Source organism: Cebus imitator, unplaced genomic scaffold (genome assembly GCF_001604975.1).
Source record: "Cebus imitator isolate Cc_AM_T3 unplaced genomic scaffold, Cebus_imitator-1.0 Scaffold560, whole genome shotgun sequence".
Classification (NCBI taxonomy): domain Eukaryota; kingdom Metazoa; phylum Chordata; class Mammalia; order Primates; family Cebidae; genus Cebus; species Cebus imitator.
The window spans coordinates 541,372-559,127 of NW_016107875.1; the positions used below are offsets into that span (position 1 = coordinate 541,372).

The window sequence follows — 17,756 nt, forward strand, 5'->3', positions numbered from 1 at the left end:
AAAAAAAAAAAAAAAAAAAACCACAAATAACAAGTGAAAAAAATTCATGAGAAAAAGGTTGTCAAAGAGCAGATAAAAATTGTGGTTAAAAATATAATAAAGGAATCATCTCTGGAAAATAAAAGACCTCAGAGAAAAGATAACACAAAATGAGATCAAACGTGAGCTGGCAAAACTGAAGTGGAAGTAAAAGTAACACCATACCAGAAATATAATCTAGTTAGAAGCAGCAAACAGAAAAGCACATGCTGCCGTAAATACAGTAAGAGCCACAGAGTCTATGGTGGAGAAAGTAAATAAAAAGTACAAATAGTTTTGGTTATGTGTTAGTTTTTTTTTTTTTTTTTTTTTTTTAATTAAAAGTATGAAAAATAAGGAAGATAGGCAGAGGAGAGCCTACATGTATTTAATTGATGTCCATTATTTTACTTATTTCAAGGACATTATATATAATGCCCAGTAAAAAAAAAAGCTGACCTGAATCTAATGACTGAAAAGGCATACTGTATCCAAGGGAAATTTAATAGAGCAGTCAATGTCAAGCCATATTATAGTACAATTACTAAATGCCAAAGAAACTGAAACCCCTGATATGCGTAGAGTAGGTCAGACACTGAAAAAAATCTACTAAATAATAAACGTGTTTGATTATTCAAAGAATGTTTTAATTGTGACAGTGCAGTTTAACAAAAATACATGAAAAGGGTACAAAATGAAGGCTGGCCTCAGACCTCTACCCAGCAATATAAATAAAGAGAACAGTAAAACAACAAATACATAAAGTTATTCAAGGAAAGAAAATGAAATTCTGGAACGTTATACCCCACCAAACTATAACTTGAGTATAAATACAACAAAGAGCAGGTTAACTTGCCAAATTTTGGAAAATTTCTCATCAAAATCCCAGGAAAAACAACTTCAGCTAACCAAAAGATGAATAAAGAAGCTATGACATTTTGACCCACTATTAAATATAAAATTGTAACTAAAACATGAAAGTTATAGTCACAGAAGAGATGTTAACTATTACAAGTATCTGACAAACAGAAAAGCTATGATTAACAAAAGTTGAGAGGGGTGGAAGAAAGAAGCTAGGAAAAAAATTTAAATGGTATAATAGCAGTTCCTCCTGCTACATAGCATGGGGCCCAAATTGTTAATAACTTAAAGTTTAAAATACAACCGAAGGCAAGTCCATTTAAAGGTCATTGACAAAAAATAATTAAATATTTTCTTACTAATAATTAACATTAATAGTTTATATTTTTCAGCAGTTACTATATGCTAGGGACTCTAAGCACCTAACATGCATTATTATTTAATTCTCAAAACTTAATTATTCTCATTTTAGACATGGGAAAACTGAGGCACTGAGGCTAAGTAACTTATCTAAGGCCACAAAGCTCCAAGTGGCAGAATCCAGATTTGAATCCTGGAAGTCTGACTCCAGAGCTCAGGATCTTAACCACATTCCCAACTGCCTCGTATCTCTTACACAAGGGCATATGTACACTCACACAAAATAACATCTCTGCCCCAACTCTTCTAGCTTTTGCTCTATTTTCCCCTTCCTACCTCAGCTTATTCATAGTGGACACTCCCTGTCACTTTTCTCTTTCATTTGGTACTTATTTACAGTCTCATGCTGCAATTAAACTGCTTTCATTAAGGCTATCAAACCCAGTTTTACAATCTTAATCTTCCTTGACACGTCTAAAACATGTTACTGTTGATCATTCTCCCAACCTCCCTACTCACCAAACTCAAAGTTTCTGTGACTCCACTATCTCCTGGTGTTCCTCCCACTTTGCTCCTCTTTAGTATCTTCCGTGGTGATTTTCCTTGCTCTTTAATTGTTGGTGTTTCCTGGGGTTCATTCTTGAGCCTTCCTTCTATCACCTCCCACATCCTCCCTCATCTAATACGCATCCACAATATGTACTGATGTAGTGGATTATCTTCCTCAATCACTCCCATTACAGCCTTTCTTCTACTCCAGAGAAATATGTATTTAATTTTAAAATGACTATATCCATTTAAATGGCACAAGGGATGTCTAAAACAGCTTTCTGTAATTTCCCAATCCTCTACTCTCTCTACCAAGTGTTCACAAACACCACTGTCACCACAATCTGTCCAGTTACTCAAAAGAGAAAATAAGTAGTCACCATGGACTGACTCTTCCCAGCCACTACATCCAACTGGTCAGCAAATCCCTTAACTCCTCTATCCTATGCCAGTATACTGTATTTATCCTCCCCCTTGCTCTAAGGTGGTCTTTATTCGGCACGAGGATTCAATTACATCCGGGACTTTGAACAATCTGTGAAAAGGTTTGACCAGTTCAGTTTCTAAGGCAGGAAAAGAGAGAAATTAAACTTACCTAATCTTACTCAGATACAGGACATCTACAAAGGCAGAGTTCCTTTAGTAGAGAACAGAATCGCCCCATGACAAACCAAGAACAAGAAGATTTTAATCTAAAACCAGAAGGCTCAGAAAAGGGGAAAAAGGTGGAGTTTCAAAACACTTCCTCTATGCTATCTTTAACAGTTCCCATCTTCTCCCAAGGCCTGCCTAAAATAGATAAAGGGTAGTCTGATTTATTACCCAGACTCTAGAGTTCAAAGCAGTCTCAGACAATAAAATGATTACTCTTCCCCCCATCTTTAATTAGAAGAGAGACACTTAAAGCAATTACATTTAATCTTAAAAAGCATTAACTCTAAAGTCACATTTGTCATATTTACTCTGGTTACCTTTTTACTCTGGGCCATTGCTGGCATCACATGTAGACTGTCTAACAAGCATACTACATTGTAAAATTGCCACAGATTTGTATAAAACACACTGTCAACAGAAGTATGACAGACTTACAATACTATGATAAATGCTATGGCAAACGTCCAGACAGTTTTAAGAAGGAATAGCAGGACAAATAATTTAGACTGTGAATTCAGGTTAGGCTTAAGAAAAGGACATTTAAGTGGAGACTTAAAGGAGAATTAGGCATAAGAACAAATTGGAGGGGAGGGTTTGGGAGGAAAAGGGAGACAGGACAGACAGAAGAAAAAAGTCTAGTATGGGAGAAGAACCAGAGAAAGCTCCGTATGAGTGAAATTTAGTGAGGGAATAAGAAAAAGTGCCATTAGATGAGGCTGCAGGCAGGACATAGACCTGTTAAGGAATCTGGATTTATGATTTAACTGCAAAAGAGAAAAAAAGCCAAAGGGTTTTTTAAAGCAGTAATACAACTTAATTTATCTCTTACTGGTCACTTTACAGTTACGTGGAAAAAACCCGATTAGAGGACTAAGGGGAAAAGAAAAAACATCAATTTGGAGACTATTCCAGGTAATCAGGTGAGAGATAATCATCTAGACTATTCTTTAAGAAAAAATTAAACCACTGAAGGTTTGAAAGTATGTGAAAGGTTATGGGGAAAGATGTGTGCATGTATATGTTTTTAGAATAAAAACAGTTAAATGAACTATCTAATATTGAACAGCAGACACCATGTCACTTTATTTTACATAGGTAACCCTTGAAAACTTGTCACCTTTCCCAGTATGACATAGTACATATTATAGTAAACATGACCCATAAGAATATAGATGTTAACTGCCTGGGGTCTTTGTTTTACAATTTTTTAAAATATCAGCCATAGCAGTGATTATGCCATCCAAATAATTTCCTTTAGAAGAGTACTATTATAAACACAACACAACACAACACACACACACACACACACACACACACAATAGTCCCAAGGAACACAACACACACACACACAAACAACAACAACAACAACAGTCCCAAGGTTCTTTGAACAGTGGGATCTTCATGAACTGTACAGTTCATATATGCTATCCAGAAATCATCTGAGTGCCTTTAGCACTTCTAGTCAGAGCAAAGCACAGTACAGTTTAGCCAAGGGCCAAATGACTTTAAGAATAATATAAATCATCTTACTTATTTTAAGCAATTGGCTTCTGTCAAAGAATGAGATGACAACAGATGATATTTTAAATAAGTGAACTGATATGGTTTGGCTGTGTCCCCACCCAAATCTCATCTTGAATTGTAGTTCCCATAATTTCCACGTGTTGTGGAAGAGACTTGGTGGGAGATAACTGAATCATGGGGGTGTTTTCGCCCAATAAGTCTCACAAGATGTAATGGTTTTCAAGGGGAAATCCCTTTCATTTGGTTCTCATTTCCTGTTCCCTGCCACCATGTAAGTCGTGCCTTTCACCTTCTGCCATGATTGTGAGGCCAGCCACGTGAAACTGGGTCCATTAAACTTCTTTTTCTTTATAAATTACTCAGTCTTGGTTATGTCTTTATCAGCAGCGTGAAAACAGACTAATATGGTAAACTGGCACCAGGAGTGAGGCGCTGCTGGATACCCAAAAATGTAGAAGCGACTTTGGAACTGGGCAACGGGCAGAGTTTGGAACAGTTTAGAGGGCTCAAAAGAAGACAGGAAGATGTGGGAAAGTTTGGAACAAATGGCTTTGACCAAAATGCTGATAATGATACAGGCAATAAAATCCAGGCTGAGGTCATCACAGATGAAGATGAGGAACATGTTGGGAACTGGAGTAAAGGTGACTCTTGCTATGTTTTAGCAAAGAGACTGGCACCATTATGCCCTTGTCCTAGAGATCTGACAGAGATGATTTAGTGTCTGTGGAGGAAGAAATTCCTAAGAAGCAAAGCATTCAAGAGATGACTTGAGTGCTATTAAAAGTATTCAGTTTTAAGAGGGAAACAGAGCATAAAAGTTTGGAAAATCTTCAGCCTGATGATGCAATAGAAAATAAAAACCCACTTTCTAAGGAGAAATTTAAGCCAGCTGCAGAAATTTGAATAAGTAATGAGGAACCAAATTTTAATCACCAAAACAATGATGAAAACGTCTCCACGTCAGAAACCTTTGCAGCAGACCCTCCCATCATGGGCTAGAGACTTACAAGGGAAAAAATTGTTTCCTGGGCAGGGCCCAGGGCCCCCACTGCTGTATGTAGCCTAAAACTTGATGCCCTGCATCCCAGCCACTCTAGGCATAGATAAAAGGGGCCAAGGTACAGCGTGGGCCATAGCTTCAGAGGGTGCAAGCCCCAAACCTTAGCAGCTTTCACATAGTGTTGAGCCTGAGGGCACACAGTAGTCAAGAATTGAGGTTTGGGGAACCTCTGCCTTGATTTCAGAGGATGTATGGAAACACCTGGATATCCAGGCAGAAGTTTGCTGTCAGGGTGGGGCTCTCATGGAGAACATCTGCTAAGGCAGTGCAGATGGGAAAAGTGGGGTTGAAACCTCCACACAGAGTCCCCACTGGAGCACTGACTAGTGAAACTGTGAGTAGAGGGTCATCATCCTCCAGATACCAGAATGGTAGATCCACAGACAGGTTGCACCATGTACCTGGAAAAGCCACAGGCCCTCAATGCCACAGACCCTCCCATGAAAGCAGCCAGAAGGGTGGTTGTACCCTGCAAAGCCACAGGGGTGGAGCTACCCAAGATGATGAGAACCCACCTCTTTCAGTGTGACCTGGATGTGAGACACGGAATCAAAGGAGATCATTCATTTTAGAGCTTCAAGATTTGACTGCCGCACTGGATTTTGGATTTGCATGGGGCCTGTAGCCCTTTTATTTTGACCAACTTTTCCCATTTGAAATGGCTGTATTTACCCAACACCTGTACCCCTATTGTATCTAGGAAGTAACTAATCAGCTTCTGATTTTACAGGCTCATAGGCAGAAGCGACTTGCCTTGTCTTTGGACTATGGACTTCTGAATTAATGCTGAAATGAGTTAAGACTTTGGGAGACCAGTGGGTGGGCATGTTTGGTTTTGAAATGTGAGGACATGAGATCTGGGAGGGGCAGAGTGGAATGTTATGGTTTGGCTGTGTCCCCACCCAAATCTCATCTTTAACTGTAGCTCCCATAATTCCCACGTGTTATGGGAGGGGCCCAGTGGGAGCTAACTGAATCATGGGGGTGATTTCCCCCATACTGTTCTCATGGTAGTAAATAAACCTTACAAGATCTGATGGTTTTATAAGGGGAAACCCCTTTTGCTTGGTTCTCATTCTCTCCTCCTTGCCTCCATGTAAGACGTGCTTTCAACCGGCTGCCATGACTGTGAGGCCTCCCCAGCCATGTAGAACTGTGAGCCCATTAAAGTCTTTTTCTTTATAAATTACCCGGTCTTGGGTATGTCTTTATCAGCAGCATGAAAATGGACTAATACAATATATGAAGTAACTTCTGAAGGCATTCCAGACTCTATGTTCTGAGATGTTAAGGATGGAAGAAGATATTAATTGCTCTGGCAAAAGTCTTGTTTGATGAACTTCTTATGACTGCTCACAAATATGCCCATAATCAAAACACATGCTTACCTTCTTTAAAGCATCTTGTATCACACCAGACTTTTCCTTTAGCAGGTCTACAACACAAAGAGCCTCATCTTCAGAAAACATCATAGTCTTCAAGGACAGAAGAAAATCTTTAAATTTCACTTCAGCGTTTTCTTAATTAGAAAAAAACAAAAAGAATTAGCATTTAAAAGACAACTGTAGCAAAGGTAAGCCTGAAGAATTCACAGCCCAGAAAGCCAATAACCAAAAGAAAACAGATACCGTACACACTTCAAGTCAAATAAAATAAATACTACAGTGAAGAGGGAAAAAATGGGTTTACCATCTATAACACAGAATAATTACATTAACTAAAAGTTTGCTCAAACTGCAAAACACTAAAATGCCAGTATGTCCTGACTTAAAAAATAAATCACTTCGGTGTCTAGTACATGCTAGTACTTGCACTAGATATATTCACAATGTTCTCATTCAACTTTAATAATCCTTGCACACTGACAACTGTGAAAAACAATCCTGAGACATACATAAGCCAAATTCCACATATGAGAAAATAAGTTCTAAGATAATTATAAAAAGGGAATCTGATTCTATGAAGATCAAATATATACAAACCATCCTGACACTTTAAAAATCCCTGCATCAAGCACCTCCTGACCCACCCATCCTTATTTTTCCCAAGGTTCTCGTATCAGGCACTAACATCCTCTTCTTAAAGGAACTGCCACCCACCAGACTCAAAGGAGCCTAGGGCTTTTAATACTTCAGCTAAACTGTAAGTTTTAAAAGGTAGATGTGTGCACATGTGGAAACGGGACATGTGGGAACTCTGTACTTTCCAGTGAACTTTGCAGTGAACCTAAAATTACCCCCCCCAAAAAAAAAGAGTCTATTAAATTTAAAAAGTTATGAATTAGCCAAGAAACCTCACAGGAGACAGTAGTAGCTGGAAAATAATCATCAGATAGCAAAATAGCTGTGGGACCTTTAACAAGTCAAATTCAAGTTCTAGATCTACAAAACTGAGGAGGTTGGACTAAAAGACTACCAATAAGTCTTCTACTACAGGGATTTGATTAACCTTTTGCAATGCACTGTTTCTATGAGAAAATGAAATCTATGACTCAATCAGAACTCACAAATGTGTTTTTATAGTACAACACGGATTATAAATCCCATATATTACCTTTGTCAGTTTCAGTCTTCAGTTTTTTAGTCCCAGATTTCTGGATCCCTTCTACTTGGTCAGGTTTAAGCAAATCAATAACCTCTCTCTTATCCACCACAGGACTTGAGTCAGCATTATTCATCAAAGGAATATAAGCAGTTGCATGAATAAGGGGTTCATCTACGAAGACTACAATTTAAGTTCAAGAAAATCATAATTAGAATTTTTTAAAAACAGAGTAAATGACACGCAAGCATACTTTAATGATAAATGCAGTTATTTTGAAACCTCTAACAGTAGCTCAATTTGGTTTTAAATTTCTATTTCATCACTTAACAAGTAAAAACGATCATTCTAATGAAGCAGTACCAGTTTAAGTCTTATTTTATAGTAAATCACTTAAGTTATCTAGCAGTGTATAGCATATCTCCTCTAATGGTATCTACAAACTTCTTACACATCCTTAGGTCTTAATTTTTGTTTTAATGTAAGAATTATTTCCACTTAATTAGTGCTCAAGGAAAACTATTAGTCTTTATGTTGGTACTTTACTGACTTGATGTAGTGGATAATTTTTAATCAAGTTCTTTGTACTTGCTAAGTGCAAAAATCACTGTTCCTTGCAGACAGCTTCTCATTTCTGAATAGTTATGCCTCTAATTTCCATGGCATATCTGCACTTGCCAAAACTTCCAAAATAACATTAAAAGTGGAAGAAGAAGCCTCTTTATTTTGTTCCTAATTTAAATGGGAAGAATTTGAAGAGTCCGAACATTAAGCCTAATATCTGCTGGTTAGAGGTACAAACTTCTTCCACACCCAGATGAAAATCTCTTTTTTTTCATTCCTACCTTTTAAATAGAGCTTTTCAGCTTATATAGTTTTCTTTTATTTAAAACTGTTTAACATTTAATTTTAACATATATATTTAGGTAATATTTCTCTCATACCTAATTGATATGTCATAATTTTAATGCAAATAATAGAATTTCATCTTTTCCCTTTCCAAGTTTACTATTTTCTAACACTAGTTGATAACAAAGCCCAGTATTATTTGGAAATCACTGTTGTTTAGTCTTCACAAATTTCACAACCAAGCTTTCCCTGGAAAACCCTGAACGAGTAAGATTGTTCCATCCTTTATAATTTGATGCTTACCATACACACATGCACGTTTGTTTAGGAATTAGAAATGTAAGGTAATGCCCAATCTAGCTAATATTCTTAAGCATAATCTTTAAGTGATATTAAAAAGTACAAGTATTTCGAGAATGTTTTTCTTCTATGGTCTGTATGCTATTTATTTTTTTCAAAACTGAGTTAAGGATATTTATAAATGCTTTGCCCTTTTTAAAGGGCAGATAAACTTTTTCATCTTAAACATACACTCTGCCCATCTGTCAAAGCACTACAAAGTCATTAGGCTAAAGATAATTTTAGACCTGCATTAGTATTACAGTCGTCATTAGCACACATTAAACTGAGAGCTAAAGAGCATGTGAGATTTCCGGGGTCTTTGTGCTGGTGTACTTCTCTAGAATTAGCATTATAATAATACATATCTAAACATCTCACCATTTTCTGTCTTTTGTTTCTTTGATGAAGCTTTTTTCTTCCCCGATCCACTTTCTTGTTTAGTCTCTTGGTGTAGGGGTAATGCTTCTTGCCTTTTTGATGGTACCATGAGAGTATCCACCTTTTTATCCTGGTCATCTTTATTAAACACACATGAAAAAAGTAATTGTGGCAAACAACGAATATAACAGAAAAGATGCAATCACTGAGTAATTCCCAGAATGCTTTACCACTAAAAATTTAAAGTCTGACATAGAACTCTCCAACCAATAACTTATTCTAGTTTTCTTATTCCAATACACCAGTTCTTCAATGTACTTGCTTTTCCCTTTCCCATTCCTCAGCTATTTTCAACCCTACTCAGCCTATAGGCATGAACAAGTCTCTATCATCTTAAAAAAAAAAAAAAAAAAAAACAGCAGAGTGCAGTTCCTCACACCTATAATTCCAGCATTTTGGGAGGCTGAGGCGGGCGGATGGATCACTTGAACCCAGGAGTTCCAGACCAGCCTGGGCAACATGGTGAAACTCCATCTCTACAAAAATAAATAAAGTTTAGCCAGGTGTAGTGGCACACACCTGTAGTTCCAACTACTCTGGGGCTGAGGTGGGAGGATAGCTTGAGCCCAGCAGGTCGAAACTGCAGTGAGCCAAGATCACACCATTCATTGGAGCCTGAGCAACAAAGCAAGACCCTGTCTCAAAAAAAAAGAAAAAGAAAGGGAAGGGAAGGAAGAAAAAGGAGGAAGGTAAGGAAGGGAGGAAGAGAAAACCCTTCCCCATCACCGGAATTCCCAGCATCCCACATCCATTTCCTTACACATTGACAAAATACTCTTAGTTCCTTTTCTACCAATCATTCCTCAACTAACTGCAACCTGATTTTTATCTCTTTCATTCCATGAAAAGATTAACTCAGAACCCCCCCCCACTATCCCAAATGCCATATTCTACAAACAGCCATTAATCCTTATTTGATTACTCTTTGGCATTTTATACTTTTGGTCTCTAACCCTTTCTTAAAACTCTCCTCTCCATTATGCTACGTGAAATATGGCAATGACAAAAAGACAAATATTGTATAACTTCACTTACGTGATGTTCCCAGAGTAGTCAAATTCATAAAGACAGAAAGTAGAACGGTAGTTGTCGGGGCCTGGGGGTGGGGGTGGGATGGGGGGGATCTGGGAGGCGGGTGGAATGGGGAATTAATATATAATTTGTACAGAGTTTCATTTGGAGAACATGAGCGTTCTGGGCATGGCTAGTGGTGATGATTATACAAGAATGTGAATGTACTTACCACCCCACAACTATACACTTAAAAGTTGTTAAAATGGTAAATTTCATGCTATATGTGATTTGCCACAATAAAAATAAATAATTGTCTTTTTACACTTGAAATATTCCTTTGCAGTATCCTTTGGGAACTGCCTCTACTGAATACTGCTAGTTCTCAGGGTTAGGGCTTCAATTTAAATACTTCCCTTAGATGGGCTATCTACACCCATGACTTCTATTACCTTCATGCTTAGGCTTCTGAATCTACTTTTCTACACTTACAAAACCTACTGCATCCTGAGTTGCTATCTATGTAGATGGCCCCATAGGCACCGGAAACACAAACTAAAAGTGTTCTCTTCTCCATACACATCTAGTCTCTCTCCAGTTTTACCTATCTTAGTGCTACCAACCATCTGCCAAGCACAAGCTGGCAAACTTTTTCTGCAAAGGGCCAGGCAGTAAAAACTTTAGGCCTTGTAGGCCATATGGACTCTGGTACAACTATCAAGTCTGCCACTGAAGCATGAAAGCCAGTCATAAACGTATTATGAATGAGTGAATCAATGTAGCTGCATACATAATGAATACTGAGATCTGACTTTCTTTACATTTTTACACTTCTCAAAATATTATTCTTCTTTTGATTTACTTCCCAACCATTTAAAATGTAAAAACTATTCTTGGTTCATAGGCATGAAAAAAAGGAAGTGGGCTACATGTGGCTCACAGGTTGCAGTTTGCCAACCCCAGCCTAACTCTGAACTTGGGAGATCAGCTTTAAGCCTATCTTCTCCTTTACCTGTCACACTCCTGTATAGTGAGGTTTTTCATGTCATTCTTACTTTGTATACTTCTCGAAGGTATTTCTTCTGTCACTACCAAGCTCAGGCCTACATTTTAATTTTAGAAAACTACAATAACCTCTTAACTAGTCTGCTGCCATCAAATACCGCTCCATGAAATCTGTTCTTGTAAGCTCTGCCAAAAACATCTTTCTAAAACAGAAATCTGACCGTGTAACTAAACTGCTTAAAAATCTTCAACTATGGCTAGCCTAAGAAGTCTTAGCTCCTTGACGCTGCATCCAAAAACCATCATGATCTAGCCACTGCCATCTTTTCAGCTCTGTTCCCTATCACTCTCTACCTCACATTTTATGGCTCAACAATATACTGTACACTTGCACTCTGTGCCTTTACATGATATTCTGCCAGTGGGGAAGGAGACCCCACTATTTGCTTAATGAAGCGATTCAATGCTCAGGCACTGCCTCCTCTATAAAGCCTTTCACCCCAGCATAAGTAGTAGTTACTTTAGCTTCTGTATTTCCTCTATACTTTCTCTGTCTCCTACATAAATCACATTTTGTTACTGGCTTACATGTACTCTTCCTCAACTAAAACACATAGTGCTTATGCTTAATAGGCCTTGATCCTAGCTGGCATGCAAATATTTAAAGTTCAATATAACCGGGTGAAGTGCAGTGGCTCACGCCTGTAATCTCACCACTTTATGAGGCCAAGGCGGGTACATCACCTGAGGTCAGGAGTTCAAGACCAGCCGGGCCAACACTGTGAAAATTAGCTGGGCGTGGTAGTGCATGCCTGTAATTCCAGCTACTCAGGAGGCTGAGGCAGGAGAATCACTTGAATTTGGGCGGCAGAAGACACAGTGAGTCGAGGTGGCACCACTGCACTCCAGCCTGGGCAACAGAGTGACACTCCGTTTCAAAAAAAAAAAATCCAATATAACCTTCTACAGGTTAAGACACACAAATGACTTAATGGTACATATAAGTCCTTTCAAGTAAAACAAACTGTTTACAGTTTCACACATCACCATGCCATTTCTCAAGTCTTTTCCATTGTACCTATCAACCCCCTCTCCCTGGAATCTCTATCCTACCCCTCCCCATCCACCCAAAGAAACCTAACTAGTATTTATCCAAACTTTAAAAATTTCTGGCATTCTATGCTTTAAGTAGTCTACCTTAAAATTCCTACACTGGTTTAGACATACCTACATTATTACACTAAACCTTTTATAATGACTTATTTGTGTCTACGCTAGTCCACAACTCCCTCGAAAATGTATTCATCTCTGTAGCCCTATTACCTAGCATAATGCCTAGCATAAAACAGATATATGACAAATGTTCGCAAAATGAAGCAATCAGGGTGAGAAATGATGCCTTATTTTAGCTTTTCATCTTAATTCTTATCACATGATTTAGAAAGGGCTGGTTGAAGTAAATGCAGAAGTTCATAACTGCTTATACTTACAGGTCCTAAGTGGTTTTAGTAAAACAGTCAAAGTAGGATATTTATAAGATGTAGGGGGGTTACTTAATTTTCTTTTCTTTCAATTTCTTGTAGAGATGAGGTATCACCTTGTTGCCCAGGCTGGTCTCAAACTCCTGGGTTCAAGCGATCCTCCTACCTCGGCCTCCCAATGTCCTAGGATTACAGGCATGAGTCCCTAAATCTGGCCCAGAAGTTTAGTTTTAAGTGCTGTTTTATGATCAATATTAATTTCTACCAGCAATTAATGTTAATGAAGCAAATATATAAGGAAAAGAATAATCTTGGTTTCCGATTCAGTATTAAACATTCTATGTATGCACCAAACAGAGTATCTCAATTCCAAGCTCCAAACCATACAATAAAATTAAATAGATTAAATAGATTACAATACCGATTCCATTTTTAGACTTCTTCTGCCCTGGTTTCTTCTTTGAGGCAGGTGCTTCAGAGGGAGGGGTGGGCTGTTTAGTAACTGGGACAGGTTCTACTTTTTTGCCAGGAATCTTTGATGTGTCACTTTCTTTGATGACCTGCTCTTCAAGCACAGGCTTTTGTTTCTTTTCCTTCTTTTTTCTTTCTCTAACACTACTTGAAGTTTCAACCACATTCAGTGGAACAGGTACAACTTGATCATCTTCTACTGCCAAAGCATCTGATAATTTAAAGTCTCGAGGTACATTCTCAGAATCGGATTCATGGAGGTTTCCATTCTGGATTTCCTTCTTTTTATTCTTTTTCTTTTCTGCTTTCTTTTTATCTGTTTTGGTAGGAATAAGCTTTTGTTCTCTTTTCTGTTTTGCAAGAACTTCATCATATAATGTTTCTTTCATGAAAAGCCAGAAGAAGAGGAAAATTACTGTAATAACTATTGAAGGAATAAGGACAATAAAATATGCTGACTCATAAAACTCCATGGTACTTTTGTTAATGTAATCCTATAAAACCTAAATAGGGGAGAAGGTGGAAACAAAAAAAAAAAAGAAAGAAACTGTCAGTCTTATAAAAGTTAAAATCAAAACCGCTGCTCTTTCAAATCTAACCTGACTTACAAATCTAAACAGGTTAGCTATTTAAATCACATACTTGATTTCTTTGCCAACTACAATTCATATATACTATGAAAAATAAGATTAATAACTAGAAAGAGTGGAACACATCCTTCCATTTCTAAATCATGTGAAAATATCCTAATTGAAGATAAAAAATTTAAATATTCATTACTTTCTTTTCCCCCAGTATCCATATTTAGTACTTTATTAGTAGTTAACTATTTTTTGTTTATTGTACAGTGTTGACTACTACCATATGTGAAAATAAAGAGGTATTAACTATTATCAATTCACTGGACATTCATTAAAAGTGTCATATTCTGAAATGCACACACACAAAAAGAGGTGGTTTATTTACAGATTTAAGACCAGTCACAACCTGCTTGCATCTTTACAGCAGTGACTATCAGCCTGATGATGTGATGGGATCTATCAAGGATATAAAAATATAATAAAATCAAAATCAGAATGTTAGGATGTGGCATTTGGCATTAAAATAAATTACAGACCAGGCACGGTGGCTCACGCATGAATCCCATCACCTTGGGAGGCTGAGGCAGATGGATCACTTGAGCACTAAAATAAATTCTACTACAAAAGTGGCTTTAATATCCTGAAGACACAATAGCTAAGCCTGGGAGTTCCAGATCAACCTGGGCAACATGGCGAAACCCTGTCTCCACAAAAAAAAAAAAAAATACAAAAAATTAGCTGGGCATAGTGAAGTGAGCCTACAGTCCCAGCTACTTGGGAGGCTGAGGTGGGATGATCACGTGAGCCTTGGAAGTCGAGGCTTCCGTGAGCTGTGACTGTGCCACTGCACTCCAGTCTGGGCAACAGAGCGAGGCCTTCTCTCAAAACACTAAAATAGTGAAATAAATTACAAGTTAGGAACTTACCTCAATTTTTTAAAGGCACCCCATACTGCACAAAACAAGTTATACACAGCAAAAGCAAGGCTGCCATCATTATTCTACCCAATGCTAAATAAAAGGCTTTACCTCATCGATGGAACATCAGCCCTATTTTTACATTAACCCAGTAAGCACAGGGGGAAAAAAAGATGTAACCTGACTACCAACATCTGCCTTGAATACAGATATTATATCACTTACATGGAAGGTTGTTTCTGCTAAAATTAAATCTCAAAGCAAAAATGAGTCTGATGTTTAGATTCTAGATAGTGATGTTCCTACAAACATGCCTAAGCCACAAAAAAGTGACTTGTATTCTTATGTCATCTCAAATGTGTTGTAGAAAGAGAAAAGGGGTAAAATACAGATATAAGTAAACACCAGGAGACACTTAAAATAAAGCAAATTAAAGTTAACTTCTGCACTTTTAATGTAAAAATAAAGCCGAGAATTTTTAAAGTTTTTAAATTATCAATTTGGAGAGTCTTGATATGTAGTGATTAAAGAAACCAGATTCTCCCTAAACAGGGAACTTATTCTAAGAATTATTTTACACCTAAGAAAATATCTGATTTCAAATTAGATGAATGTGAGCTTACTGAATATGACTTTGCCAGAACTATAACAACATGGATTTGAACTGCACAGTCCACTGACACAAAGATTTTTTTTTAATTGTTACTGAAAATACAGTATTCGCTGGATACGAAATCCAAGTATATGGAGGGTCAACTCTGTATTCTCGGGTTCCACAGGGACTACTCCAGGATTTCGAGTATGCTTGGATTTAGGTATACACAGGGGTCCTGAAGCCAATCTCCCGCATATACCAAAGAATGACTGTCATTTATTCAACAGGCATGCTATTAAACTTTATGACAGAAGTGATATTTCATACTTCCATAAGGAATTTTAATAGTACTAATTAAACTCTAGATTTACCAAGACAAAGTTATAGCAAGGGGGAAAAGGAATCATGTGCTAACAAAATACTAAAAGAAACTTCATACATAATTGTTTCCCTGATAATTCAAATTAACATGAACTATCCAGGTTTTAAAATTAGACATATTTTACTGTGCCTGCCTAGGTGTGATCTGTCAACCAGGAATGGGTTTAAAGAGCCAAGAATTTTATTTTAAACACAGCATCCATAGAATACATAGCCTATTCAACATAGCTGGGGAGCTGAAGAAGAAAAAGCACCAATGAGGTGGAATTTTTCACATTTTTGCTTTGGTGAAGAGGGGCTAAAGAGGGGCCAAAGTCAAAAAGGCCTAATGAATAAGCTGCAGCCCTGTGCAAACCTATGTATTAGGAAAGCAGAAATTATGATCAAGCACAGCAAATTCACCTGTGTAGAAAGGAAAAGTAGCAAAAGTTCAAGGAGAAAAGAGGCTATGAGACCACAAGAATTCGGAAGCACTGATTCTTCAAATGTTTGATGATTTTCTAGTTTCCTTTTCCAGGTCCCATATATAGGCCTAAACTAATTAAGCTTTCTGTCTTTGGATTTTCATGGGAGTGCCTCTTCACACAATTCAATTCACCTTCACTAGAGCTTACCTGAGTCTCACTATGCATTTAGAGGAACGTAACTAGACACGAAGACATTAAGAATTAAGAAAATGTTTGCTGCAGCCATAAAAAAGAATGAGATCATATCCTCTGCAGGGACATGGATGAAGTTGGAAGCCATCATCCTCAGCAAACTAACACAGGAATAGAAAACCAATTACCACATGTTCTCACTCCTAAGTGGGAGATGAACATTGAGAACACATGCACAGAGAGAGGGGAACAACACACACCAGGGGGGCTGTAAGGGAGTAAAGGGAGAGGGAGAGGGAACTTTGAGGATGAGTCAATAGGTGCAGCAAACCACCATGGTACATGTATACCTATGTAACCAACCTGCACATTCTGTATATATATCCCGTTTAGTTTTTTTTTAGAAGAAGAAAAGCTCGCATTCCTTTAGCCCAATAATCCCAATTCTTTATCCCTAGAAATTTATTTGCAAGAAAAAAACATATAGAAAGACGTTCACAGCAACATTACATTAAAACTGAAAAAAGAAGGCCGGGCACGGTGGCTCAAGCCTGTAATCCCAGCACTGTGGGAGGCCGAGGCGGGTGGATCACGAGGTCAAGAGATCCAGACCACCCTGGTCAACATGGTGAAACCACGTCTCTACTAAAAATACAAAAAATTAGCTGGGCATGGTGGCGCATGCCTGTAATCCCAGCGACTCAGGAGGCTGGGGCAGGAGAATTGCCTGAACCCAGGAGACAGAGGTTGCGGTGAGCCGAGATCGCGCCATTGCACTCCAGCCTGGGTAACAAGAGCAAAACTCCGTCTCAAAAAAAAAAAAAAAAACTGAAAAAAGAAAGAAAACATTCAACATCAGAATGATTTAAAACAGCAAATATTAACTCAAAGTATCGGTATGAAAATCATGAACACTAAAACTTTGTTAAATTCAATACTGCTAAAAAGTCAAAATCATGTATGTATTTATATGATCAAAACATTTTATATATGCAAGTTCAGTAACTAAGAAGTTGTGCCAGAATCATGGGTACAGTCTCATTTGCCTTAATACTCTAGTTTTAAATTTTGTTTATGAGAAATTCATAAAATATTCTTTATTTTAAAAAAGAACAAAGCTGGAGGCATCACACTACCTGACTTCAAACTATACTACAAGGTTACAGTAAAAAAAACAGCATGGTATTCATACCAAAACAAAGATATAGACCAATGGAACCAAACAGAGGCCTCAGAAATAATGCCACACATCTACAATTATCTGATATTTGAAAAACCTAGGCCGGGCGTGGTGGCTTAAGCCTGTAATCCCAGCACTTTGGGAGGCCGAGGCGGGTGGATCACGAGGTCAAGAGAGCGAGACCATCCTGGTCAACATGGTGAAACCCCGTCTCTACTAAAAATACAAAAAATTAGCTCGGCATGGTGGCGCGTGCCTGTAATCCCAGCTGCTGGGGAGGCTGAGGCAGGAGAATTGCTTGAACCCAGGAGGCGGAGGTTGCGGTGAGCCGAGATC

General features: G+C 37.9%; 1 protein-coding gene across 8 annotated transcripts in view; it reads right to left on the reverse strand.

Moving 5' to 3' along the window:
• KTN1 (kinectin 1) overlaps positions 1-17,756 on the reverse strand; it is a 109,373-nt gene that overhangs the window by 58,658 nt on the left and 32,959 nt on the right. For all 8 annotated transcript variants that reach the window (XM_037733977.1, XM_037733981.1, XM_037733978.1 and 5 more), the window contains exons 2-5: positions 13,118-13,670; positions 9,140-9,277; positions 7,583-7,753; positions 6,418-6,548 (exon numbers count right to left, since the gene is read on the reverse strand). In XM_037733977.1, the coding sequence (XP_037589905.1) occupies positions 6,418-6,548; positions 7,583-7,753; positions 9,140-9,277; positions 13,118-13,640 (963 nt within the window). In that variant the 5' untranslated portion in view covers positions 13,641-13,670. The remainder of the gene's footprint in view (positions 1-6,417; positions 6,549-7,582; positions 7,754-9,139; positions 9,278-13,117; positions 13,671-17,756) is intronic.